The following is a 27,004-nucleotide window of genomic DNA, read 5'->3' on the forward strand; positions in this document are numbered from 1 at the left end:
TTCAGGCGTCCCATATGGTTCTCCCAAGCCAGGAGCGATTTCTGAGCACATAGTCAGGAGTAACCCTTGAGCGTCAATGGGTGTGACTCCCCCCCCCAAACAAAACAAAACAAAAAGTGTTTTGGGCCATACTACTGTGCTCTGGGGCTATTTCAGTTGTACTCCTTAGTCTGATAGTGGTTCAGGGTTCAATGAGACTATAATTCCAGGAATCAAAGACATCCTTCTACATGCAATGTCTGTTCTCCAGTTCTTTCGGCTAACATCTACCATCAAGTCGCCTATCATTAATTATGAAATTTAAGTGTTTTTTTGGGGGGGAGGCCACACCCGGTGACCCTCAGGGGTTACTCCTGGCTATGCACTCAGAAATAGCTCCTGGGTTGGGAGACCATATGGGATGCCAGGGGATCTAACTGTGGTCTGTCCTAGATTAGTGCATGCAAGGCAAACACCCTATCGCTTCAGCCACTGCTCCGGCCCCGAAATTTAAGTGTTTTTAAGTTATTTTCCTTCTCTTGGTTTTATGGGCCATACCCAGTGACGCTCAGGGGTTTCTCCTGGCTCTGTGCTCAGAAATTACTCTTGGCAGTTAGGGGACTATATGGGATGCAGGAGATCAAACCCATGTTGGCCGCATGCAAGGCATGTACAATGGATACATTATACTATCTCTCCGGCCCCCAAGTTATTTTCTTTTTACTACTCTTTGCTCAGAGGAGGGGGGCCCATTTCTGAGGGCCTTCAAAGTGACAGCCACAGGATTGGTGCTGCTTGGGCCCTGTTGTACAGGGAATTACCTAGAGATGCTCCAGGGCTAGACCTCGCATGTACCTGGAGCTCAAGGGCTGCACCCAGAGTTGCTCCTGGTACCAGGTGTCACTGCTGTCAGGGTCTACTGCATGCAAAAGTCTTAATCACCCCACTACCCCTCTGAAAAGTTACTTTGTTTGGTTTTGGGGTCACATCGGGCAACAAAGACTACTTACTGCTTAGTACTGAGGTTCTATTTGGGTAGTGCTCAGGCAGCTATACTGCCTGGGCATGAAAGAGTGCATCCCCCATGCAATGCATGAGTTCAAATCGCTGAGCCGTATCTTCAGCTTTCCATTATTTTAGAAAGCGTATATATTTAACAAGTATGTTCCAAGTTCGCAGATGTAGGGAAGCACATATTTATTATTTTGGGGGCGGAGGAGGCACACAAGGCAGGGCTCAGAAATTACTCATGGCTCTGTGCACAGAAATTATTTCTGGCAGGAGGCTGGGGGTTGGGAACCAATGCGGAGGATCAAATGTGGGTGGGTGGGCCGCGTGCAAGGAAGACGCCAACCCCGCTGTGTTAGTGCCCTAACCCGTGGGTGGCATATATTTAACCAATCGCTTCCAATTCGTTTCCACGTTCATCAAAATAGCCTGAGTGCGCTTAACGTCAGCATCATTGGGCTGTATAATTAGGTGGTTTTTATTTATTTATTTTTTTGGGCCACACCCGGTGACGCTCAGGGGACCCTATGGGATGCCGGGATTCGAACCACCATCCTTCTGCATACAAAGTAAACGCCCTTTCACTGCGCTATCTCTCCGGCCCCACCCTCGACTCTTTAGTTCTCGCCGCCGCCAACGACAAAAAAACCAGCTTAGCGCCGGTTTAAAACAAACATCCCGGGGGGCGAGCGCTCGGAGCGGGCCAATGCGCGTGCGCGGCGGCGACGCCGACGTCATCGGGCGGCGCGGCGGCGCACTGGGATGAGCCCAGACGCACGCGGTGCGGCCATTGCGCAAGCGCGCCTGTACGCTGCGCTGCGTCACGGGCTCTCCGGCGCTGAAGCTCCTGGCCCGCGGAGCCGAGCCGAGCCGGGCCGGGCCTGACTTAGCGGGGGCTCCGGGCCGGGCGAGCTTGGCGGCGGCGCGATGAGGCGCAGCAAGGCCGAGGTGGAGCGCTATGTGGCTTCGGCGTTGGGGTCCGCCCCGTCGCCCCGAGAGGTGAGCGGGCCCTGCGCTGGGGTGTGGGTGCGTGTGGGTGAGGAGGGAGGCACGGTGGGCTCGCCCGATCGCCCGCTCCTTCCCTCCGGGGCCTCGCGCGGCGCTGGCGTCCTGTCGTGGCTCCTCGCCCGGCGCCGTGGGCCGGCCTTGCGCGGACGCTCCCGAGGCTGCCCCGGCGTTCTCCCTCGCTCTCCCGCCCCGCCACCCGCCGCGGCCTGGTCCGCTTCGGGCGCCGGCGGGACGGACACCCGGCGGCTTCTGGGAGTCTCGCCGAGGCCCAAGCGAGCGGCGGGCCCTGGCGCAGCTCCTGGCGGGGTTGTGGGTTTTTTTTTTTTTTTTTTAGTTTAATTGAACGTAATTTTTTTAATGTCTTTGCTGCTGGTGGTGGTGGTGGCGGGTCCCTCTCTGGTAGTTGTCCTGTTGTGGAGATTTTTTTTTTTTTTTTTTTTTTTAGCCATTGCAATCACAGGGCTTCTTCTGCCCCTTTTCCACATGGAATCCTCCACGTTCCCAGCACTCCAGAGATTTTCTTTTTTTTTTTTTTTTGGCTGAGAAAACCAAACCGAAACCGAAACCTTAAAAAAAAAAAAACTTAAAAAATTTAATTCTCCTGGTGGGCATTTTAATGAAAAGTTTTTTTTTTTTTTTTTTTTTTGGAGGGAGGTTGGAGAGATAGCACGGAGGTAAGGGCGTTTGCCTTGCAATCAGAAGGTCGGTGGTTCCAATCCTGGCAGCCCATATGGTCCCCCCCCAAGCCTGCCACGAGCGATTTCTGAGTGTAGAGCCAGGAGTGACCCCTGAGCGCTGCCGGTTGTGACCCAAAAAAACCAAACAAAAAAAAAATTCTGTAAGTCGCTTTCAGGGTACTTTTTAAAAAATGTTTGTTTTGGATTTTGGGGGTGTCCACACACCCGTTTACACTCACTTACTCAGAGGTCACTTACTGGCAGGCTCCGGGTTAGGGGACCATAGAGGGGATATTGGGGGATAGAATGTGGGTCGGCCGCGGGCAAGGCAAAACTTCTTACCTTCTGTGCTATAATGGTTCCGATCCTTCAAGATAGTTTTCAAAAAGAACCACCTGACATACGTGGCGCGCTGGAGAGCTTTTGCACCACCCCTTGGGATTTGAATGGTGGCTAGGGGAACCTCGGGAGGGAAAGGTGCCAACTTCTGCAGGATCTGCATTTCGAGCTCAGGTTCGGTTTCCTGGAGTCCAGACCCAGTTGCGCAGCTTCCAAGTGTAGCCTTATAGTGGTCTCTCACGTCTAGAATATTGCTGTGGGGTAGGGTATGATAATGATATCGAGGCAGTATTGGGCGCAGGAATCATGAAAATGTTGTATGGACCATGTACATGTCTGTCGTGGGCAAGCGCCTATGACCATCAAGATTTTATGGGAAAAGTAGAAAAGAAAAACCAAGCAATGGCTACGATGATAATAGCAACAAATATATCTTTGACGTTATTCACACATACTATATTCTTATTTCGTGATCCTAATAACTCAGCTGACTCTTGGAGTCAAAATACCCAGAAGGATTTTGGTTGTGGGTTTGATTTAGTTTTTGTTATGGGAAGGACAAAATAGGTATTTGCAGACATACTGTAGTTTTCAAATTGTTGTCCTAGTCATAAGCACAAATGTATACTAGTCTAAAACAGAAGTTAATGTTTTGGTACCTGACAACTTTCTTACAGAAAACAAAGTTATCTTTCATGAGATTTCTTACTAGAGGCCCAAGAGATAAAGGACTACTGGTCTAGAACAAGTCACAGTGGCATAACTGCATAAATTTGCCATCAGCAACAGTGAAATGAGGAACAAATTAGTAGGGCTCCCCTTTTCTCATTAAATAAATTATTGAATCACTTTGTGATACAAAGTTGTTCTTGATTGAGTTTCACTGGACTATGTTCATCACCCATCCCTTCACCAGTGCACAGTTCCTCCACCAGTGTCCCCAATTTCTCCCCCGCCCCCCAGCCTGCTTCTGACAGGCCATTTTTTTTCTTTAAGGCATTGAGGTTTGCAATACTATTACTGAAAGACTAATTTCTTTACTTCATTTTTTTCCTAATTGCTGTGTAGTATTCCATTTTATAGATATATGTCATAGCCTCTTTATCCACTTGCCTGTTTTTGAGAATTTGGATTGTTTACAGATGTTTTTTAGCTATACCCTGCAGTGCTTGAGGACCAAATTGGATGTTGGGGATTGAACCTGGGTCAGCTGTGATGTACACTATCTCTGTGGCCCACCAGATTTTTTTTTACAAATATTTCTCCCAATATGCGGCTTAAAATTAACATTTTTTAACTGCTGACAGAGCCTAGTAGTGAACAGAACATTTTAATGGAATATAGCCTTTTAAACTCTTCCTCTGTTTTTAGTTTTGTAGTTAGAATTTACAACAACTATATGGTGACATGTGAGACCCAACCTGGGTTCTATCCCTGGCATTGTCAAAAAGACATGGCTGGTTGCCAGAGAGATAGCACAGCAGGAGAGCGCTTTCTTTTCAGGCAGCCAACCCCTGATGGCTTTGAATTTTTTAATTCTTATTTCTTGATCTTACTTTAGATTTTAATTCGTCTTTGAAAGTTTTCTAGATTAGGGGACCAGAGCAATAGCACAGTGGTAGGGGATTTGCCTTGCACACAGTCAACCCAGAACAGACCCAGGTTCTATCCCCAGCATTCCATATGGTCCCCTGAGCCTGCCAGGAGCGATTTCTGAGTGCAGAGCCAGGAGTAGTCCTGAGCACTGCTGGTGAGCACTGCTGGGTAAGGCCTCCCCCCCCAAAAAAAAAAAAACCAAAATAAATTTCCTAGGTTAGAAGTGCAGTATATTTTAAGTAGGGGTGAAGTGGGCAGGCTGACCTAGGGAGCCAGGTGTCTTCTCCAGCAATTGTCAATCAGTCAGGATGTTTTACTTTTAGTGCCTGGTGACAAAGCACCACTGGGGCCAAGCACTTCTGGGGTATACTATCTTAACAGTTCTTGGGGTCTCTAATTGACAGTGCTGAGGCTACGGCATATTGGAGTAAGGATTGAATTTTAGTCTTTGTGTATGTAATGCTTGGCAGTCCTAACCCTGAACTATCTTCTTGGCTCTAAGTTTTATACCTTTTTTTTAATCGTTGTTTTGGTTTTTGGGTCACACCCAGCGGTGCTCAAGGGTTACTCTTGGCTTTGTGCTCAGAAATCGCTTCTGACAGGCATTGGGCACCATATGGGATGCTGGGATTTGAACCACCATCTGTCCTGGATCGGCTGTCTTCAAGGCAAATGCCCTACTGCTGCGCTATCTCTCTAGCTTCTAGGTTTTATACATTTTCTTTTTTTTTTTTTTTCTTTTTTGGTTTTTCGGGCCACACCCGTTTGATGCTCAGGAGTTACTCCTGGCTAAGCACTCAGAAATTGCCCCTGGATTGGGGGGACCATATAGGACGCCGGGGGATCGAACCGCGGTCCTTCCTTGGCTAAGCGCTTGCAAGGCAGACACCTTACTGGCCACCTCGCTGGCCCCGGTTTTATACATTTTCTGATGAATACTTTCATTGTTTTGAATTTCTCTTGAAACTTTGCTTTTGTTGCATGCCATATCATTTAATGTTACTTAGTTATTTATGAAAATATTTTAGGATGGGGTAGTAGAGATAGTACAGTGGGTAAGGCATTTACTTGCCTAGCACATGGCCAACCCATATATGATACCCAGCATCCTATATTGCTCCCAGGCTCCACCAGAAGTGTTTCTGAAAGAGCCAGGAATAAGCCCTGAACACTGGGTATGGCTCCAGAACAAAATTTTAGGGCTAGGGATATAGTTATAGGGGTTAATGTGATAATCTTACAAAATCCATTCATCCAAGGGCAGAGAAAGGCAAGGGGTCTAAGGGATGGTAAATGGCACAGGGAGAAACGAACAGACTATTCTGTTAAGTCCAGGCACAGGGGCCAGGCAAATGCTAGAAAAGAGCTCCAGAAAACCGTATGGTCTCTGCAGACTCACTGATGTTTTAAAAAAAAGAAAAGAAAGAAAATTCACATCCGGGTGGCAGGAAGGAAGATCCTGTCTTACATGCACCAGAGATAATAGCGCCAAGTCCTCCAAGAGACAGGAACATGTAGGGGGCACTTGGCAGAGTTGGTCCTGTCTTATATGCTTGGGGAGCTAAGACAGAGCTGCAGCAGCTTCTGGCCCTCCCTGCACCTTGTGAGCAGCAGGGAACCCGTGCAGCAAAGGGAGCTTGTGGTGGTAGGGCTGCTCAGTATCAACTGCAGGTAGATGGTTTTGTAGAAGAGTCTATTGCTCAAGAAAACCACCATCGGGGCTGGAGCGGTTGCGCCTTTGGACTCGCTATCCTAGGACGTACCACTGTTCCATACTCTGGCCTCCTATATGGTCCCCCAAGCCAGGAGTGATTTCTGAGCGCATAGCCAGGAATAACCCCTGAGCATCACTGGGTGTGGCCCAAAAACCAAAAAAAAAAAAAAAAAAAAAGAGAGAAAGAAAAAAAACACCATGGAGAAGAGATGCAACTGGAAAAGGTAGGCTTTGCCGTTTTTTTCCCTTCATTGATGCTAATGAATAAAGGGAAGAGGATAGAGAAAAGGCAGCCACTGATAATGTAAGAGGACTGCATTGCTGTGATGAAGGCCAGGGGGCAAACTAAATCTAAGTATCACAGCCAATTCCTCTCTTATAGCCACTGGTGCATTTCAGTTTCTTTATTGAACCAACAGTATTCGAAGCAGTATAACAAGTAGAGAAGGATCATGTGCAGGAGACTAACCAATTTACCAACCTGATGGGTGGGAAAGAGATTCACAAACATCCCCTGGAGGAGGATGAGTGCTTGCAGCAGCAGATTTAAGAGCATGATCTTACTGACATTTGGGAAGGGTTGAAGCTTCCTCCCCGAAACCTCAAACGCCAGGTCAGCCATGTCTTGAATCAAATTGCATTCAAGACTTCACTGAGCAAAAACAGGAAGCACCCAGAGAGCAAGGAAAATCAACGTGAGGAAGAATTTCACACATTGCCTTGTAGTAATGGTTCACCAATAATCTGTGCCATTACTGACTGAAGCATGGGAACAAAGACTTGGTAGAACAAGAGGAGATTGAATCAGAATACTATACCATTCCAAGTGCCACACTAGAAAATTCTGCTAACAATACATGGCTCACTCTGCTTCCTCCCTTTGTTTTGGGACCTTTGCTGTGTCAGAGCACTGCTCACCCTTTTTCAATGCTGTTCCCCTCTGTTCTGCTGAATTCGAGTGTAAAGATTGGAGATGGTGCATATTCCCCAAATGGAGTCCTTGATTCCCTTGCCCAGGTCTGGGAAAAAGGTCTTGATAACTATCAGTCTCGCTCTGCCCCACTACCGGCCACAAAGAGGTGTAGCATCTTGAAGGACCTGGGCACTCTGCAGCTGTGCAGTGATGTTGGCTCCAGCCCTGTTTGGCTCCTGTGGCCCCTCACAAGCTGGTTTAGCTGCTCTGCACCCCTCTTGCCCCACCTCCTCACTCCTGCCAGGTGTTGCCAGGGCAGGTGCCACTACGCCCGCATTGGGGATACAATTGTAAGCAGCGATTTTTTTCTTTAAGTGTTTGCACATAGAAATGCAAAAGATTATGGTATATTGATTTTTGAAGCCTGCTACTTTTTTAGTTTTTGGGTCACACCTGGTGGTGCTCAGGACTTACTCCTGGCTCTGTACTCAGAATCATTCCTGATGAGCTTGGGGTATTATATAGTGCTGGGGATTGAACCTGGGTCATCTGCATACAAGTCAAGCACCCTACTCATTCACTGTAGTCTGTAGTTTTGCCCCTAGCCTGCTACTTTAATGTATTGCTTTTGTTTCCACTACCCTTTCTTTGTGTGTGTGTAGTTTTTGGGTCATACCCAGCAGTGCTCGGGTTATTCCTAGCTCCAGGCTCAGAAATTGCTCCTGGCAGGCACGGGGGGACCATATGGGACTTCAGGATTCAAACCGATAACCTCCTGCATGAAAGGCAAACGCTTTACCTCCATGCTATCTCTCTGACCCCCCCTTTTTATTTTTATTTTTTCTATTTTTAATTATGAGAACAGTGATGCAAAGAGGAGAAGGTAAAGTTACAGTGGAAGGACAATCGCCCATAAACAGATTTCTCAAAAGAAATCCCCTTGCTGACGCCTAAATATTGAACTTACAGTCAAGGAACATTAAGAAAAATAAGGCAGAACCCATGTACAATTACTTTGTCCACAAATCCCCCGATTGTAGTACATTTTAACATTTCTTATCAGTACACAAAGCAATCTAAAGCCATGAGATTTATGTGAATCCTTAAACATTGAAGGCATAGTTACAAAAAAACCCCAAAAAAAAACCCATAGATGAGTGAGACCATTCTGCATCTTTCTCTCTCTCTCTCTCTCTCTCTGACTTATTTCACTCAGCATAATAGATTCCATGTACATCCATGTATAGGAAAATTTCATGACTTCATCTCTCCTGACAGCTGCATAATATTCCATTGTGTATATGTACCACAGTTTCTTTAGCCATTCAATCTGTTGAAGGGTATCTTGGCTGTTTCCAGAGTCTTTGCTATGGTAAATAGTGCTTCAATGAATATAGGTGGAAGGAAGGGATTTTTGTATTGTATTTTTGTGTTCCTAGGGTATATTCCTAGGAGTGGTATAACTGGGTCGTATGGGAGTTCAATTTCCAGTTTTTGGAGGAATCTCCATATTGCTTTCCATAAAGGTTGAACTAGACGGCATTCCCACCAGCAGTGGATAAGAGTTCCTTTCTCTCCACATCCCCGCCAACACTGCTTGTTCTCATTCTTTGTGATGTGTGCCAATCTCTGGGGTGTGAGGTGGTACCTCATAGTTGTTTTGATTTGCATCTCCCTGATGATTAGTGATGTGGAGCATTTTTCATGTGTCTTTTGGCCATTTGTATTTCTTCTTTGTCAAAGTGTCTGTCCATTTCTTCTCCCCATTTTTTGATGGGATTAGATGTTTTTTTCTTGTAAAGTTCTGTCAGTGCCTTGTATATTTTGGAGATTAGCCCCTTGTCTGATGGGTATTGGGTGAATAGTTTCTCCCACTCAGTGGGGGGCTCTTGTATCCTGGGTGCTATTTCTTTTGAGGTGCAGAAGCTTCTCAGTGTAATATATTCTCATCTCTTAATTTCTGCTTTCACTTTCTTGGAGAGTGCAGTTTCCTCTTTGAAGATGCCTTTAGTCTCAATGTCCTGGAGTGTTTTACCTACGTGTTGTTCTATGTATCTTATGGTTTTGGGTCTGATATCGAGGTCTTTCATCCATTTGGATTTAACCTTCGTACATGATGTTAGCTGGGGGTCTAAGTTCAATTTTTTGCAAGTGGCTAGCTAGTTGTGCCAACACCACTTGTTGAGGAGGCTTTCTTTGCTCCATTTAGGATTTCTTGCTCCTTTATCAAAAATTAGGTGATTGTATGTCTGGGGAACATTTTCTGATTATTCAAGCCTATTCCACTGATCTGAGGGCCTGTCTTTATTCCAATACCATGCTGTTTTGATAACTATTGCTTTGTAGTACAGTTTAAAGTTGGGGAAAGTAATTCCTCCCATATTCTTTTTCCCAATGATTGCTTTAGCTATTCTAGGGTGTTTATTGTTCCATATGAATTTCAAAAGTGTCTGATCCACTTCTTTGAAGAATGCCATGGGTATCTTTAGAGGGATCGCATTATATCTGTACAATGCTTTGGGGAGTATTGCCATTTTAATGATGTTAATCCTGCCAGTCCATGAGCGGGGTATGTGCTTCCAGTATTTTTATTTTGAGCAAAGGTGCTAAGCCTGGTATTTTTTTTTTTGGGGGGGAAGGGTAGAACCACAAATAAAAATTGCCAGTGAAAGTAGAAATAAAATTAAAAAGCAATCATAGCTTTAAAACTGTGAGAAGAGAACTGGGAGACTGACAGAATGACAAGGAAGAAAGAGAAGGGAAGAAGAGAGGGGAGGGAAGGGGGGGAGAGTCAGTAAGATGATTTTTGCACTAGGTTCTTTTTTTTTTTTTTGTGGTTTTTTGGTCACACCCGGCAGTGCTCGGGTTATTCCTGACTCCAGGCTCAGAAATTGCTCCTGGTAGGCATGGGGGACCATATGGGACGCCGGGATTCGAACCGATGACCTCCTGCATGAAAGGCAAACGCCTTACCTCCATGCTATCTCTCCGGCCCATGCGCTAGGTTCTATTATAGCATTGCATTTTATATGGTCCCTGAGCAGTGCCAGGAGGTATCCTTGAGCATAGAGCCAGGAGTAAGCCCCTACCCCTACTCTAAAACAAAAATGAAACAAGTCTTTTGAGAATCTATAATCTTATTCTCTTGCTTTTTAAATTTTGTAAAGTATAAAATGTTTAAATAAAAACACTTTTTATACTGCTTTTTTTACTTGCTATGTTTATATTCTTGGTATATGTCTCATGCAGTTTTCAAACACAAGATGTCTATATACCTTTCCCTAACATTCTTATGGACTTTTTTTGGGGGGGGGGTTGGATCATACCTGGTAGTGCTCAGGGGTTACTCCTGGCTCTACGCTCCTGGCAGGCTTAGGGGACCATACAGGATGCTGGGATTCAAACCACCGACCTTCTGCATGTAAGGCAAATGCCTTACCTCCATGCTATCTCTCTGGCCCCCATTCTTATGGACTTTTGACTTAAGAAAATAAAAAAGGAAATATGAATTTACTTTTACAGGAAAATTATATTAATAGTGTACAATTATCTCTTTTTTTAGAAGTCAATGAAAGGATTCTATTTTGCAAAACTGTACTATGAAGCTAAAGAATATGATCTTGCTAAAAAGTAAGTACTAAACTAAATAATTCTGGGGTTAGTCATTCCTGTGCTCAGGGATTATTCCTGATGGTGCTCAAGTGACAATATTGGGTTTTGGGGATCAAATCCAGATCTGTCTGCTAGGAGATAACTCTCTTTGGTCCCTAGCTTTGTTAGTTTTGGTTTTCTGTTTTGTTTTGTTTTTGTTTCTGGGCTATACTGATGATGCTCGGGTTACTCCTGGCTATGCGCTCAGAAATCGCTTCTGGCTTGGGAGACCATATGGAACGTCTGGAAATCGATCCCAGGTCCTTCCTGGGCAGCTGCGTGTAAGGCAAACGCCCTACCCATGTGCTATTGCTCTGGGCCCTAGTTTTGAATTTCTAAAGTCATTGCCTTTATTCTATGTTCTTTAAAATGGACAAAGCATGCTATTTATTTATTTATCTATTTGTTTGTTTATTTTTGGTTGTTGGGTCACACCCAGCAGTGCTCAGGGGTTACTCCTGGCTCCTCGCCCAGAAATCACTCCTGGCAGGCTCGGGGGACCATATGGGATGCCAGGATTCGAACCAGTGGACCTGCATGAAAGGCAAACGCCTTACCTCCATGGTATCTCTCCGGCCCCTATTTATTTGTTTGTTTATTTATTATTTATTTATTATTATTTTTAAAATAAATATATATGTATAAAATCCTTCACCAGTGCAACATTCCCAAGACCAATATCCCAAGTGTCCTTCCTTTCCACCCCACACTGGCCTGTACTCTAGACAGGCTTACTACTTATTTTAAAGGAAGTCTTTCTACTGGAGATAGGATTTAAAAATTCATCACTTGAGTCATTTGCCTAAATTTCATTGTAATTAAGTCTAGTATCAGGTCCTTGCATGCCTACTGCTTTTTTATTTTTAGGGCAAGAAATTGTTTGGCTCACTTTTTCAGAAAATATTCCTGGGTTATAATTAATAAAAGCATGTTTTGGGTCCAGAACAATATAACATAACAGGTAGGACATTTGCCTTGCATGTGTCTGACCTGGATTTGATCCCCAGCATCCCATATGGTCCCTCGAAGCTGCCAAGAGTGAGTTCTGAATGCAGAGCAAGGAGTAACCCCGGAACACTGCCAGGTGTAGCCCCCAAGCTAGAAAAGAAACCCCTTCCTCCCAAAAACCAAGACAAAACAAAATGTTTCCCTCCCTCCCTCCCTCCCTCCCTTCCAGAGAGGCCATGTGCAAGGCACATGTACCCTACTCACTCTACTATTGCGCTGGCCTCAGAAGCATGTTTCTTTGTTTTTTTTTTTTTTTTTTTTTGGGCCACACCCTGTGACGCTCAGGGGTTACTCCTGGCTATGCGCTCAGAAGTTGCTCCTGGCTTCTTGGGAGACCATATGGGACGCCGGGGGATCGAACCGCGGTCCGTCCTAGGCTAGCGCAGGCAAGGCAGGCACCTTACCTCCAGCGCCACCGCCCGGCCCCTGTTTTTTGTTTTTTGTTTTTTGTTAATCTTACTTTCTCCTTGATTAAATACCTGATAGTTTAAATTACTAGTAAATAGCATTGAATACAAACTTAAATTGATTACTGGACAGAAGATTGTGCCTTAAGCAAATGTTATTTAAAATTTTTTAAAATTTCCTGTGGCTTATGGGACATATGGGGGTCAATCCTAGCAGTTTCTAGGGTGCCTTACATGGTGTTGAAACCAAGGTCAAGGCAGCAAACCAAATGATAGGCATGTGTCTTAACCTTTATACTATTTATTATGCTGAAGGATTTAAATTTTTTAAAATTTTTTTGATTTTGTTCCATACCCTGTGGTATTAAGGAGCTCTTCTGACACTGTTTAGGAGTTAGTCTTGGGGGTGGTGGGGTTTGCTCAGAGGACCATTTGTGGTACCTGGAGCTCAAGCCAGGGTCATAGCCATTGTGGTTTGTACAAGCAAGGCAATTGCTTTACAACCTGAAACTCTCTGGTCCCTGCCCAGAATTTTTTGTTTTTTTTTTTTTTTTTGGTCACACCAGCGGCGTTCAGGGGCTACTCCTAGCTCTGCATTCAGAAATCGCTCCTGGCAGGCACAGGGGACCATATGGGATGCCAGGATTCGAACCACCATCCGTCCTGGATTGGCTGCATGCAAGGCAAACTCCCCTTTGCTGTGCTGTCTTCTTTGGCCCCCCCAGCCCAGAATTTTTTATTTGGATGTTTGACATTGTGGCTATTTCCTTCAAGACAAAGAAATTTGGTGATTTAATTTTTTGCTTTAGAATGGCTTAGGCAAGAAATTAGGCAGGCAACAAAATGCTTGGCTAGGAATGTGGGAATTGCTGATATGAAAAATGGTAACAACTTATATTTGAGTTAAGACACTCTTATTTAAAAGATAAATGTGTGCCATTTGAGAAATTGACACTTGGGAATTGTTTTTTAGAATTTTGCTTTGTAAGTTCAAAAGTAGTTGAGTCTGGAAAGGTAGGACAGCAGGTTTGATTCCCAGTACCCTAATCTCTGCCAGGAATGATCCTGAGAATCAAGTTTGGAATAAGCCCTGTACACATTGGGTGTGGCATCAAATAAACACCCCCCTGAAAAGTAGCATATTGTAGTTACTTTATGATTTCTGTGCAGAGCAGTTTATTTTCAGCAAAATGTAGTCAGAAAGGATCAGCATATTTATGTGTATAATTCTGAGTCTATCCTTAGAAATTATTTGTTAATGGATTGTTTAATGGTAAAATGAGTACATTATTTACTTTGTATATATGTTGTTAGTTTTTTGTTTTGGTTTGTTTTGGGGCATACTTGGCATTGTTCAGGAGTTACTCCTGTCTCTTTGCTCAGACATTACTCCTGGTAGGCTCTAGGATCCATATGGGATGCCAGGGATCCAACCTGGGTCAGCTGTGTGCAAGGCAAATGCCCAACACCTGTGCACTGTGTTTTCGCCTTGGCCTCCTGGCTTTATTTATTTATTTATTTTGGCCAGGCGCTCAGGGGTTACTCCTGGCTATACACTCAGAAATCACTCCTGGCTTGGGGAACCATATGGACGCTGGGGTATCAACTGTGGTCCCTCCTAGGTCAGCGCGTGTAAGGCAAATTCCCTACTGCTTGCACCACTGCTCTGGCTCCTTCGGACTGGTTGTTTTTTGTTTGTTTGTTTTTTGGCCACACCCGTTTGATGCTCAGTGGTTACTCCTGGCTAAGCACTCAGAAATTGCCCCTGGCTTGGGGCAACCATATGAGATGCTGGGGGATCAAACCGGGGTCCTTCCTTGGCTAGCGCTGGCAAGGCAGACACCTTACCTCTAGCACCACCTCACCGGCCCCACTTCGGATTGTTTTTTAAAAAATTTTTTTTGGTTTGTTTTTGGGCCACCCACCATTGATGTTTTGGGATTAATTTCTGGCATTGCACTCAGGAATTACCGTGTTTTCTCTCTATAAGATGCAGCTGACCATAAGACGCACATAGGTTTTGTTTTTTTTTTTTTTTTTTTTTTTTTTTTTTTTTGTGGTTTTTGGGTCACACCCGGCAGTGCTCAGGGGTTATTCCTGGCTCCAGGCTCAGAAATTGCTCCTGGCAGGCACGGGGGACCACATGGGATGCCGGGATTCGAACCGATGACCTCCTGCATGAAAGGCAAACGCTTTACCCCCATGCTATCTCTCCGGCCCCGACGCACATAGTTTTTAGACAAGTTAATTTACAAGAAAAAATATTTTAAAGCAAATGGTGTACTAAAATATTTAATAAATGCAACATAAGTTATCGTCAAGAGACAGCTGCTGGGAACAACCAGCTTGTGAGGCTTAAGTATATTTAAAATATGCCAGTCCACTGCTGATTAAACACATTTACCTAACCTTTTTTTACATTAGAAAATTAAACAAAAACATTTAAAAAATACTTTTTGTTAGTAAAATGTCACAGCAATGATCAAATAGTATTAAACAAAAGTTCTATATGTGACGTGAGGAGTGTGTTAACCTTTTTGCTCATGTGGTATGTCTGCGATAAATGGGGCGTAACACTGCGGATGTCAAGCGACACTCACTTCATAAGGCACACAGACATTTTCCTCCATCTTTTGGAAGGAGGGAGGTGCATTTTATGGTACGAAAAATACGGTGTTCTTGACGGTGTTGAACAGACCACGTTGGGGTATCAGGGAGCAAATTTGGGGCAGCGTCCAGCAAGGCAAATACCATACCTATGTATTATCTCTCCAGCCCCACATATGTGTTACTGAGTTTTAAGTATTCTATACTGGCATAGTCGAGTTGAAATAATAACCTAAAACATAACTATGAATTATCTTTATCTTGGTGTTTATTTTGGTTAAAAATAATAAAAATACTAAATGTTGGCATTTAGTACACTCAAAATTGGTAACTTAAAGATTTTTGGTCTATTTTTGAATAGGTACATATCTACATATATTAATGTGCAAGAAAGGGATCCCAAAGCCCACAGATTTCTTGGTCTTCTTTATGAAGCAGAAGAAAACATAGAAAAAGCTGTAGAATGTTATAAGGTAAGCTGTATAAAATGAATAGCTTTTGCACAGATAGATGTAATTATATAGTAAGTAATTGAGATATAATTTATGGATGCCGTGAAAAACAAGCATTGTTTTCACTGTACTATGTGAGACAGCTTGTCACAGATTTTATTTGCCCTTAAATACACTAATTTGTTTAATCAAAAAAAATTTTTTATGCACTATGCTGTACAATTCTGTGTATATGGATGTGTTTAGGTGTGGGTGGTTGAGGGGTAGGGCATTAGCCTTCTAAAAGTGAAGTTTTTTTCTTAACCCCACGATATATGTTTAAATTTTAAATTTTCACTTTTATTTTAGGGCCACCCCTGATAGTGCTCTGGGGTTACTCACCTGACTGTATGTGCTTTCATTGTTCCCAGTGGCGATGGTTGGGAACCATGTATTGAGGGGATCAAACTGGGGCTTATGTAGCATCGAGCTATTTCTTAGATCCTTCATTTTAACAACTTTTAAAATAACATTATTTAGGAAGCATTTTTGGTAGAGGCCACAGTGATATATTTATAGCTTTTATATATGATTAATTCTATTAGAGGTCATGTTAACCAGTCTCTTTTCTGATAATAGCGTTCAGTGGAATTAAACCCAACACAGAAAGATCTGGTGTTGAAGATTGCAGAATTGCTTTGTAAAAATGATGTTACTGATGGAAGAGCAAAATACTGGGTTGAAAGAGCAGCTAAACTTTTCCCAGGAAGTACTTCAATTTATAAACTGAAGGTAAAAATTGAACATAAACTAAATAGTGAATAAAAGCAGCTTCTAATATTTGGCAATTCTTTTGTTTTCTTTGGACCAAATTTCTTTTTTTTTTCTTTTTTTCTTTTTTTGTTTTTTTGGGCCACACCCGGCATTGCTCAGGGGTTACTCCTGGCTGTTTGCTCAGAAATAGCTCCTGGCAGGCACGGGGGACCATATGGGACACCGGGATTCGAACCAACCACCTTTGAGGACCAAATTTCTAACCACTGTCTGTCTGGTGGGGGTGTGAGGATAAGGAGGAAAATGGGTTATTGTGGTTAAAAGTTAATCACTTCTAGTTGAAAGTTTTGGGGATATTGTTAGTTGTTAAGGGAATGTGTGGTGTATTTGAAAACTAAGTAAGTTATGCAAGAAAAAATTAGTTTATACCCAATAGTTGATGAATTTTAACTAAATTTCTCAGTATAAACTGATCATGGTGTATGCCTTAAATTAATACAATTTTATATGTCAATTTACATTTAAAAACAAACAATGATAGGGATTTAGACTTTAGCTCTGCAAGTTCCTGAATGTGATTGCATTGCAAGTAGGTGAACTAGCATCACAACAATGTTTGTGGTGTCTGGTAAGATGGAAAAACAACAAAGGGCAGGAGGAAAATGAAAAAAAAAATTTTGTTTTTTAAATTCTAAACCATCTCTCTCTCTCTCTCTCTCTCTCTCACTCTCACTCTCTCACTCTCTCACTCTCACTCTCACTCTCATTTTTGGCCACTCCTGGCTATGCGCTCAGAAATTGCTTCTGGCTTGGGGGACAAACCATGGTCTGTCCTAGATTAGTGTGTGCAAGGCATGTGCCCTACTGCTTGTGCCTCCACAACCATTTCTAATATAAGTGATATCCCATTTGTCTATATAGAATGACTAATATTTTATACACATTACCAATTTATAACTTGAAACGAACTAATACTACCTAATTTATTATCTTTTTTTTTTTTTTTTTGTCGTTTTTTGTTTTTTTCATCACACCTGGCAGCACTCGGATCACTCCTGGCTATATGCTCAGAAATAACCCCTGGCAGGCTCAGGGGACCATATGGGATGCTGGGATTCGAACCACCGTCCTTCTGCATGAAAGGCAAATGCTTTACCTCCATGCTATCTTTCCGGCCCCCCCTAATTTATTATCTTATTTTGAGTTTTTTTTTTTTTTTTTTTTTTTTTTTTAGTTTTTTGTTTCTTTTGGCCACATTTGGCATGCTCAGGGGCCACTGTGAACTCAGTGTTTTGGGTTTTACTCCTGTCAGTACTTGTGAACATGTGCTGAAGTTGGAAGCTGACCTGTCAGCATGTGCTCAGCATGTTGAACTATTTCTTTGACCTGAGATAATAGTTAAACTGAACTAAATGTTAGATAATATTTTTTCCTATTTAGTGAAAATTACCCATGGGATGGCAGTTTAGGATTATAATGGACGTTTAAAAAGAAATAATTCTGTAAAATGGAAAAAATTATGGGGCTGGAGCAATAATACAGCGGTAGGGCATTTGCCTTGCATGTGGCTGACCCAGGACTGACCTCGGTTTGATCCCTGGCATCTATATGGTCCCCCACGCCAGGAGCGATTTCTAAGTGCATAGCCAGGAGTAACCCCTGAGAATAACCGGGTGTGGCCTCTCAAAAAGATGGGAAGATTCTTCTTTTTTTGGATTGGGCCACACCTAGTGGTGTTTAGGAACTACTTTTTTAATTTGGGTTTTTTTTGGTAGGCAGGGCTTGAAGGGACCATGAGATGCATGATATCTAATCTAGGAAAACATACACTCCAGCCCTTTAATCTATTTTAACTGGTCAGAGAGTTAAGAGTCATTAGAGGGGCAGTATGCTGTAATTATGGATATTAGCTATTAATGGCATTTTTGCTTGATGGGGTAGGTATTTTATATATTTTATGGAAAATTGGTGGTGTCATTTCATTAAAGAGAACTTTTCATGTGATAGAGGCAGATTTTCATGACACTGAGGTTATGTGAGAACCTGTTGAAGTAGAATGTTAAAATGGCTTATAGTTGTCCAAATAGACCAAAATATATATTGTAAAAACTCTTGAATGACTAAGGCTAGCTAGAGTGTCTAAATACTGAGTGTTTAGACTTTTGCATATCTTGTACAATCTATATACAATATATCTTTCAGTCAGTAATATAATAATAAAATAATAAATGATAGTTGTCGGAGGTAAAGAAAGAATAGCTGAAATTGCTGAATAGTATGACCTTTAGAATAGAATAGTTTCCTACTTGGATAACTATGGCAATTCTAGAGCTAATACATGCCGACGGGTGCTGACCCCCTTCTCGGGGGGTGGGGGGATTGCATGCATTTATCAGATACCGATTGCATGCCATCTGTGGTGGCAACAACCCATTTGAACGTCTGCCCTATCAACTTTCGATGGTAGTCGCCGTACCTATCGTGGTGACCACGGGTAATGGGGAATCGGTTGGATTCCGGAGAGGGAACCTAAGAAACGGCTACCTCATCTAAGGAAGGCAGTAGGCGCACAAATTACCCAGGGAGGTAGTGACGAAAATAACAATACGGGTTCGAGGCCCTGTAATTGGAATGAGCCCACTTTAAATCTTCTAAAGAGGATCCATTGGAGGGCAAGTCTGGTGCCAGCAGCTGTGGTTATTCCAGCTCCAATAGCGTATATTAAAGTTGCTGCAGTTAAAAAGCTCATAGTTGGGCCGGGCGGTGGCGCTAAAGGTAAGGTGCCTGCCTTACCTGCGCTAGCCTAGGATGGACTGCGGTTCGATACCCTGGTGTCCCATATGGTCCCCCACGCCAGGAGCAACTTCTGAGCACATAGCCAGGAGTAACCCCTGAGCGTCACCGGGTGTGGCCCAAAAACCAAAAAACCAAAACAAACAAACAAACAAACAAACAAAAAAAACTCATAGTTGTATCTTGGGAGCTAAAGAAATTATTAAAATTAAAAAAAAATAAAAAGAAGGGGCCGGAGAGATAGCATGGAGGTAAGGTGTTTGCCTTTCATGCAGGAGGTCATCGGTTCGAATCCCTGCATCCCATATGGTCCCCCATGCCTGCCAGGAGCAATTTTGAGCCTGGAGCCAGGAACAACCCCTGAGCACTGACGGGTGTGACCCAAAACCAAACAAGAAAAAAAAAAAAGAAAATAGATTTGTCAATGTGTAAGTTTGGGATAACAGGATTTCTACCCAGACACTGAAAGGAGTGAATTGGGTACAAATTTAATTGATGCTGGGTAGTAGAAGAAAAACTTTTTAGGACATCTAAGTGATGGGTATTATTTTAAGATGATAATCTGAGGCCGGAGTGGTGGCTCAAGGGCTAAGGCTCGTGGTTCGATCTCCCGGCATCCCATATGGTCCCCCAAGCCAGGAGCGATTTCTGAGGGTCACTGGGTATGGCCCAAAAACAAAAACAAAAAGATGATAATCCATTAATTAAGATGGGAAGCTAGAACCAGTTGGAACTCCAAGTTGGGAATCTAGTGGGAAGATGAAATCAGATTTAGGAAGAGCCAAAGCAGTTTGAGGTTAAGGACACTGATATGAGGATTACCTGTGGAAGCTTGTACTTTGGTCATTGTGGTATACAGGACTGTGGGACAGTCATCTTGTTTGAATCTGCTGAGTGTGAGTTATGAGCTACCACTATATAATCCCAGATGTTTATGAATATATTTCTTCAGGTTTAGTTTCTGGATTGGAAGTACATTTGAATGGTGGCTAGTAAAGTACTCTAATAATTTACTAAAGTTTGTGTGGAATTATGTTCATAGAAACCATACTCTATTTGAACGTGTTCAGATTTTTTTTTAAATAATCTTTTGTATAGGAGCAGCTTTTAGATTGTAAAGGCGAAGATGGATGGAATAAACTCTTTGACTTGATTCAATCAGAACTTTATGTAAGACCTGATGATGTTTACGTCAACATTCGTCTAGTCGAGCTTTACCGTTCAAATAAGAGATTGAAGGATGCTGTGATTCACTGCCACGAGGCAGAGAAACACATAGCTTTGCGTTCAAGTTTTGAATGGAGTTCCTGTGTTGTAAAGACTCTTAAGGTAAGAAAAAAACTATTGAATTTCTGTGATTCTATATTGTCAATTGCAAATATGCCTTTATATTTAATCAGTATTTGCAAAGATTTAAATTTTTTCATTTGTTATAGCAGTTGAGAAATAAAAGTTTATTGTGATTTAAATTTGAGTCTTGTAAATTAAAATTTTCTTTTTCTTCCTTTTTAAATTTTATAAAATTAAAAAATTAGATATTGTGGTTTTCATAATATGAAATAATGATTTTATATGCACATAATTCTAACACATAAATATTGCCAGTTTACCTCCTTACTCTCCAAAGGATCCAGGGTTCGTCCCTTCCCACGATCCCTTCCTCTCCTTCACAACTCAGTTATGTGTATCAGCTTATCAGTCAATAAAATTTTTACTATTATCACTGAGGTAAAAGTCTAAGATTTTTTTTTTCAGATAACAATAGTGGCAAAGGAATTGGTAGGCATAAAGCAATGGGTTTTCTAACATTTCATATGGTAACTCTTTTGTAACTCTTTTTTTGTACAAATTAGGAATATCTGGAATCCTTACAGTGTTTGGAATCTGATAAAAGTAACTGGCGAACAACCAATAAAGATTTACTTCTAGCTTATGCTAACCTTATGTTTCTTACGCTGTCTACTAGAGATGTACAAGAAAGTAGAGATTTACTGGAAAGGTATGTTGCTTCAGTATAAATTATAGATATTTCTCTATAGTAATTTATTGTACTGATTCAAAATCTTGTGTGCATTGTTTCATTTTTTGTTTTATAAAATGATGTATACAGGTGCAATATTTACATGAAGAAATCACTTGGATGGACCCTTATTTAGTGGGGATCTTATTGGTTTTTAGGGATTATAGTTCAGTTTAGTTAAAATTGTTCTTTTACATGTTGTTGGTCACACATATCAGTATTAGGGGTATGGAGGCTGCTTCTAGTTCTGTTTCTGGGGTGTTGTTCCTGGCAGTGCTCAGGGACCATGCATGCGAGGGATTGAATTTGGGACTTGAAACTGGGGATCTTGCCATGTACTCCAACCAGTGAATATCTCCTCAGCCTAGTATTATTTTACTTTATTTTTCAGTGCCAAGTCCTCATATATGCAAAGTAGCCACTGTAAAGTTGAATTACATCGTAGACCCTGACCCTCTTCTCTCTTCATTTTTCTCTCTCTGCCCTCCCTTTTTTCTTCTTCCTCTCTTCTCCCTTTACTTCCCCTATTCTTTCTTACCCTCCCTCATTTTCTGTTTTCTCCCCCTCTCTCTTTTTTTTGGGGGTGGCCACACTCAGCAATACTTGGGTTACTCTTGGCACTTGCCAAGAAATTGATTTGATCTTGCCAGAAACTTACTTCTGGCAGCATCAGGGGAACCATATGGGATGCTGGGGATCTTACCCTGGTTGACCACATGCAAGGTAAACACCCTACCAATTATGCTATCACTTGGGTCCCTATTTCCCCTCCTGTCCCCCCTTGCCGTTGCTATTCCTTGAAGGACATGTGCTAATGAATCAAATTGGGATTAATTGTGCATAAGACCTCAACTCAACCCCTGTACATAGTAATTTTTGCTTGGGGGCTACATCTGTCAGTGGATAGGGACTACTCTTGGATTAGTGCTCAGGAGACAACTGAGGTACCAGTATTGAACTGGGTTTAGCTCTGTGGAAGGTAAGGACCTACCTTAAAAAAAAAAAAAAAAAGGACCTACCTTAACTTCTAGGCTATCTCTCCAGCCCTTAATTAAATTATCTCATAGTTATGTAGATTTGTCATGCTTTGTTAGAATCAAGCTTGGAAAGGAATGTTCGTCATATTTTTTGAATTATGGAAAATAATGCATTCCTATGAGAATTAGAGGTAAAATTGTCAAATGTTCTTATAAGCACTATCTTCAGTTATATTTCAGAAAGCATGTTTTAAAACTATAAATATGGGAGGGGCCGAGAGATAGCATGGAGGTATGGTTTTTGCCTTGCATGTTGAAGGACGCTGGTTCGAATCCCGGCATCCCACATGGTCCCCTGTGCCTGACAGGAGCAATTTCTGAGTATAGAGCCAGGAGTAACCCCTGAGCGCTGTGGGTGTGACCCCAAAAAAACCAAAACAAACAAAACTATAATATGGGTCTGAAGAGATAGTATAGTGGGTAATGAAGGAGCGAGCTAGTCTTGGCATGCTGGGTCAAGCCATAACACTGTATATGGTCTCCCAACCCTGCCAGGAGTGACCTGTGAGCACTGAGCCAGGAGTAAAATCTGAGCACAACTGAGAGTGGCCAAGAAATAAGCAAACATATATTTTGTGGTAGGACCAGTGTTATTGCTCAGCAGTAGTTATATAACAGGGGTGGTGAACAGGCTTTTTACCCTCACTCAAAATGGCAAAATGCAATATGTGTTTAATATATTATTGTTAAAAGTATATGCTTTTGTGTGAGTGTTTGTCTGTTTTGGCAGGTCACTGCGTGGTGTGGCTCTGACTCCCACAGTTTAAAATTTTGGCTCTTTGTGTCGAACTTGTTCGCCACCCCTGGTATATAACTTGACCTTTTTTTGTTTTGGGGCCACACTCGGTGACATCCAGTCCTGGCTATGCACCCAGAACACTCCTGGCTTGGGGGACCATAGGGGATGCCAGGGGATTGGACCACGGTTCGTCCTATGTTAGCGCGTGCAAGGCAGATACCGTACTGCTTTACGCCACCTCTCCAGCCCTGATAACTTGCCTTTAATGTGTGAGACCCTGGATATGATTCCCAGCATACAAAAATAAAAACAAAACCAAAACTGATCCTAAATAGAGGGTAATGTTTTTCTGATTACAGAATTTTGATTTTGAGAACCAACATCTCTGTATTATTAAAACAAATCCTATGGAACAAAAATATCAATATAAGTAAATTTTTTTAGAGCCGAGGTTGTTTAGAGCTTGCTACCCAAATACAATGCGATGCCTGATTTTTCTTGTTGTTGATTTGTTTTTGGGGCATACCTGGTGGTACTCAGGACCTACTCCTTTATCTGTGCTCAGGGATTATTTCTGGCATGCTTTGGGGGGGGCAGTGTGAGTTGCTGGGGAAAACATGTGGGTGACTTTGTGCGAGGCAAGTGCCTTACCTGCAATACTAAACCCTAAGTAATTCATAATTTATTAAAGAATGAAGGTAAAACCTGAAGAAAGCTTTATTATATTTTCAATTTAATAATAAAATAGGCCATTTACAATAAAGTAATATTGCTAATATTTTACTATTACAGTTTTGATAGTGTTCTTCATTCTGTGAAATCGTGTGTGTGTGGAAATGATGAGCTTTCAGCTACGTTCTTAGAAATAAAAGGACATTTCTATATGCATGCTGGTTCTCTGCTTTTGAAGATGGGTCAGAATAGTGATGTGCAGTGGCGAGCTCTCTCTGAGCTGGCTGCATTATGCTATCTCATAGCATTTCAGGTAAGCTTTTTCTGTTTTGGAATGCAAGTGACATTTTACTGAATTTATATTTCCCACAGAGCTATCTTGGTATACAATGAAAATATGAACAAACCATTATGAGTGAAGTTGAAATAGTTAATTTCTGTAGGTGCAAATAACATCCTTTGCTGGTAGCAGTTGCTATAATTTCTTGGAAGACAAGTTGGAGAGTTTGATGTTTTTACTTTGCCATTTCTGGGAATAAGGAAATAATCTCATAGGTAAAACTTGATTGAAAAAGATACAGAGGGCCAGAGTGATAGTAATGCAGTAGGGCATTTTGCCTTGGCTGAAGCTGACCTGGATTAGATCACCGGTGTCCTTAAGGGTCTTTGGGACATTATTATTCCTGCCAGGATTAATTTCTGGGGGTAGGGAGGTCTAAAAACACCCTCAAAAAAGAAAAGGCAGCAAAACTTGGGCAGAAAGTCTTATAAACTTGGGATATAGTTATATATGAAAGAATATGGTTATATCACCTCAAATATGTAATTATGTTCATTGAAAAATATATATGTATATACCTAAGATTTAAGACATATATGATAGGTAGCAATAGATCTATCTCTTTGGAAACAAAATGTCATGAAAGCAAACACTCAAAATTGGCTCATGCTTTTTTTTTTTTTTTTTAACAGTCTAGGATTCACACTGTACTCTACATCTGAGCCATATTTTGTATCCCAACTCAAGGTTTAGATAGATAATGAGATACAGGCTTTTATTCTTTACTAAGTCACTTTTGAAATTTTAATACTCCGAATTCCACCTCTTTTCTGTATGTTTGGTATCAGAACTAGGGCTCGATAGCTGAAAGACACGTGCCCGCCTAGTTTTAATGCTTTTCTTTAGTGTACTCACTGTAATTCAGAAGGAAAGTGAAATAAGCAATCTGAAATAAGCAATCACCTTAATGTTGGTATAGAAGAATCGTCATCTTTGGTGATTAGTTTGCCTGATGGAAAGGAAAAAGGATTCACTGTCGAATATATAGTTTATAGTTTATATTACATGATCTTATAAGAAACACTTGATGACCAATCCAGTGTTAAAGTTCCTGTTTGTTCTGCACAAATATTCAGGTTTATAAGGAATGTATTAGTGCAAACTGGTGAAGTTAATGAAGTTTGCCAATATACAAGCATTAAAAGAGGGGTGTGTGTGTGTGTGTGTGTGTGTGTATGTGTGTGTGTGTGTGTGTGTGTGTGTGTGTACGCTCAGGGGTTAAAGAGGTGTGTGTGTGTGTGTGTGTTGATGCTCAGGGGTTACTCTTAGCTCTGTGCTCAGAAATTCCTCCTGGCTTGGGGGACCATATGGGACACTGGGGGGTCGAATCTCAGTCATTCCTAGGCTAGCGCACGCAAGGCAGATGCCTTACACCCTGTGCTATTGCTCCAGCCCCAAAAGGTTCTTACGTTTTTGTTGTCTTTTTCTGACACATCTAGTGGTGCCCAATGCTTACACCTAGCTGTCGGCTAATGCCTGTTTAGGTCAGGAGATTGTTTGGGGTGCTGGGATTGAACCCAGATTGACCTTGTACAAGGCAAGCACCCTGTCTGCTCTACTATTGCCCAGATCAGTGATGGTGAACCTATGGCATGAGTTCCAGCTGTGGCATGCGAAGGCCTCTCAGCTGGCATGCGGGAAGGCCCGCAATTAAGATATGCGGCGTGGCAGGAGGCGAGTGTGCCGGTGTCTGCTTTGCAGCTCACCTGGCAACAGGGTCAGACTGGCTATTGGGAGGATGTGCTGGCACTTTGAGGAAATTCTTTGTTTTTGTGTGGCAGTTTGGGCACTCGGGCTCAAAAAGGTTAGCCATCACTGCCCTAGACCCTGGTTACTATATAGAAACTAGCAGCTTTTGTTTATTTGGGCAATATTCCTGGTGGTTTTTGTTGTTGTTTTGGTTTTGGGTCATACCCAGTGATGCTCAGGGGCAACTCTTGGTTCTGCACTCAGAGATCACTCCTGGCAGGCTTGGTGACCTGATAGGGTGATGGGGATCAAATTTAGGTCATATGCAAGGCAGATGCTTTATCTCCCTGTGCTATAGCTCCTGCTCTATGTTCCAGGTGTTTTTTGAGATGACACTATGGTGCCAGGAATCAAACTTGGGGCTCCAACATGCAAAGAATATGCTCTTGTCCTTTGAGCTAGAGCACAAGTATCTATTGTTTTTAGATTTTTTTTTTTTGTTTTGTTTTGTTTTTGGGTTACACCTGGCAGCGGTCAGGGGTTACTCCTGGCTCTATGCTCAGAAATCACTCCTGGCAGGCTCGGGGGGTCATATGGATGCCGGAATTCAAACCACCGTCCTGCATGCAAGGCAAATGCCTTACCTCTACGCTATCTCTCCGGTCCCGTTCTTATATTGTTTTTTTGGTCATACTCAGTGGTGCTTTGTGGAGTCCGTACTGTGGGAAATTATACTTGGGGGTGGGGTTTGCATGCTGAGCATGCACCCTATCTCTTTGAGCCATCTCCCTAGCCTAGCCAACTATTTAATTGTTTTGCTTTTGAGGCCATAACTGGACTACTCCTGACTATGCTCATGGAACTATATGTAGTTCTTGGGATAGAATTGGGACTTATCCCTTACTTCTTTGTATTCTCTTTTTATCCTCCAGTCAACTATTTTAAATTCAGACATTAAAACTTTCAGTTTTTTGGAGGGAGATCATGTGATGCTTGGGCTTGAATTCAGAATGCTTTCTCTTTGGCATTCTAAAACTTTACTATGTCTCTGTCAAGCCCATTATTGCCACATCCAGAAGTATTTATGGGTGGTTAAATGGTGCTGGAGATCAAATTCAAGTTCTTTCATATTTTTAGCTTGTGCTTGACCACTTATCTCCTGACCTTAAAGCTTTCTTTTATTTATTGATCAATTTTTGGGGCACATGTGCCAATGTTTAGGGTTTAATCCTGGCTCTGCACTCAAATACTCAGGACCATATGGAATACTAGGGATAAAACCTATGTTGGCAGGTTTTATCCTTAGGCACCTTACCTATTATAGTATCTCTCTAGCCTCTCAAAACTTGCTTTAAATAGTAAAAACGAAATCTTCACCCTAACCTAATTTACTCAAATTTTTTTTAATAAAAGACAAGCACTATCATTAGTTTCTTACATACCCAGAAGTTCTTATGTACCATCATATAATCATTTTTAGAATCTTTTTTTTGGTTATTGTTATTTTGTTTAGCTTGTGACCCTCCAAATGCTGCTCAGGCTTACTTCTCTAGCCCAGTCCAGCCAATGATTCAATATGAAGGCCCAAGGATTTTGGTATAT

General features: G+C 42.2%; 1 protein-coding gene and 1 pseudogene across 1 annotated transcript in view; one reads left to right on the plus strand and one right to left on the minus strand.

Annotated features, from left to right (window-relative positions):
* Positions 1 to 1,909: 1,909 nt before the first annotated feature.
* The window catches only part of LOC126019114 (E3 SUMO-protein ligase RanBP2-like), an 82,712-nt gene continuing 57,617 nt past the window's right edge, over positions 1,910 to 27,004 (plus strand). Inside the window, exons 1-7 of the mRNA XM_049781300.1 lie at positions 1,910 to 1,986; positions 10,797 to 10,864; positions 15,269 to 15,380; positions 15,978 to 16,130; positions 20,004 to 20,234; positions 20,759 to 20,904; positions 23,494 to 23,686. Of these exons, the coding sequence (XP_049637257.1) occupies positions 1,915 to 1,986; positions 10,797 to 10,864; positions 15,269 to 15,380; positions 15,978 to 16,130; positions 20,004 to 20,234; positions 20,759 to 20,904; positions 23,494 to 23,686 (975 nt within the window). The 5' untranslated portion in view covers positions 1,910 to 1,914. The remainder of the gene's footprint in view (positions 1,987 to 10,796; positions 10,865 to 15,268; positions 15,381 to 15,977; positions 16,131 to 20,003; positions 20,235 to 20,758; positions 20,905 to 23,493; positions 23,687 to 27,004) is intronic.
* On the minus strand, positions 6,153 to 7,620 carry LOC126017533 (etoposide-induced protein 2.4 homolog; annotated as a pseudogene).

This window comes from Suncus etruscus, chromosome 9, assembly GCF_024139225.1.
Source record: "Suncus etruscus isolate mSunEtr1 chromosome 9, mSunEtr1.pri.cur, whole genome shotgun sequence".
Taxonomy (NCBI): Eukaryota; Metazoa; Chordata; class Mammalia; order Eulipotyphla; family Soricidae; genus Suncus; species Suncus etruscus.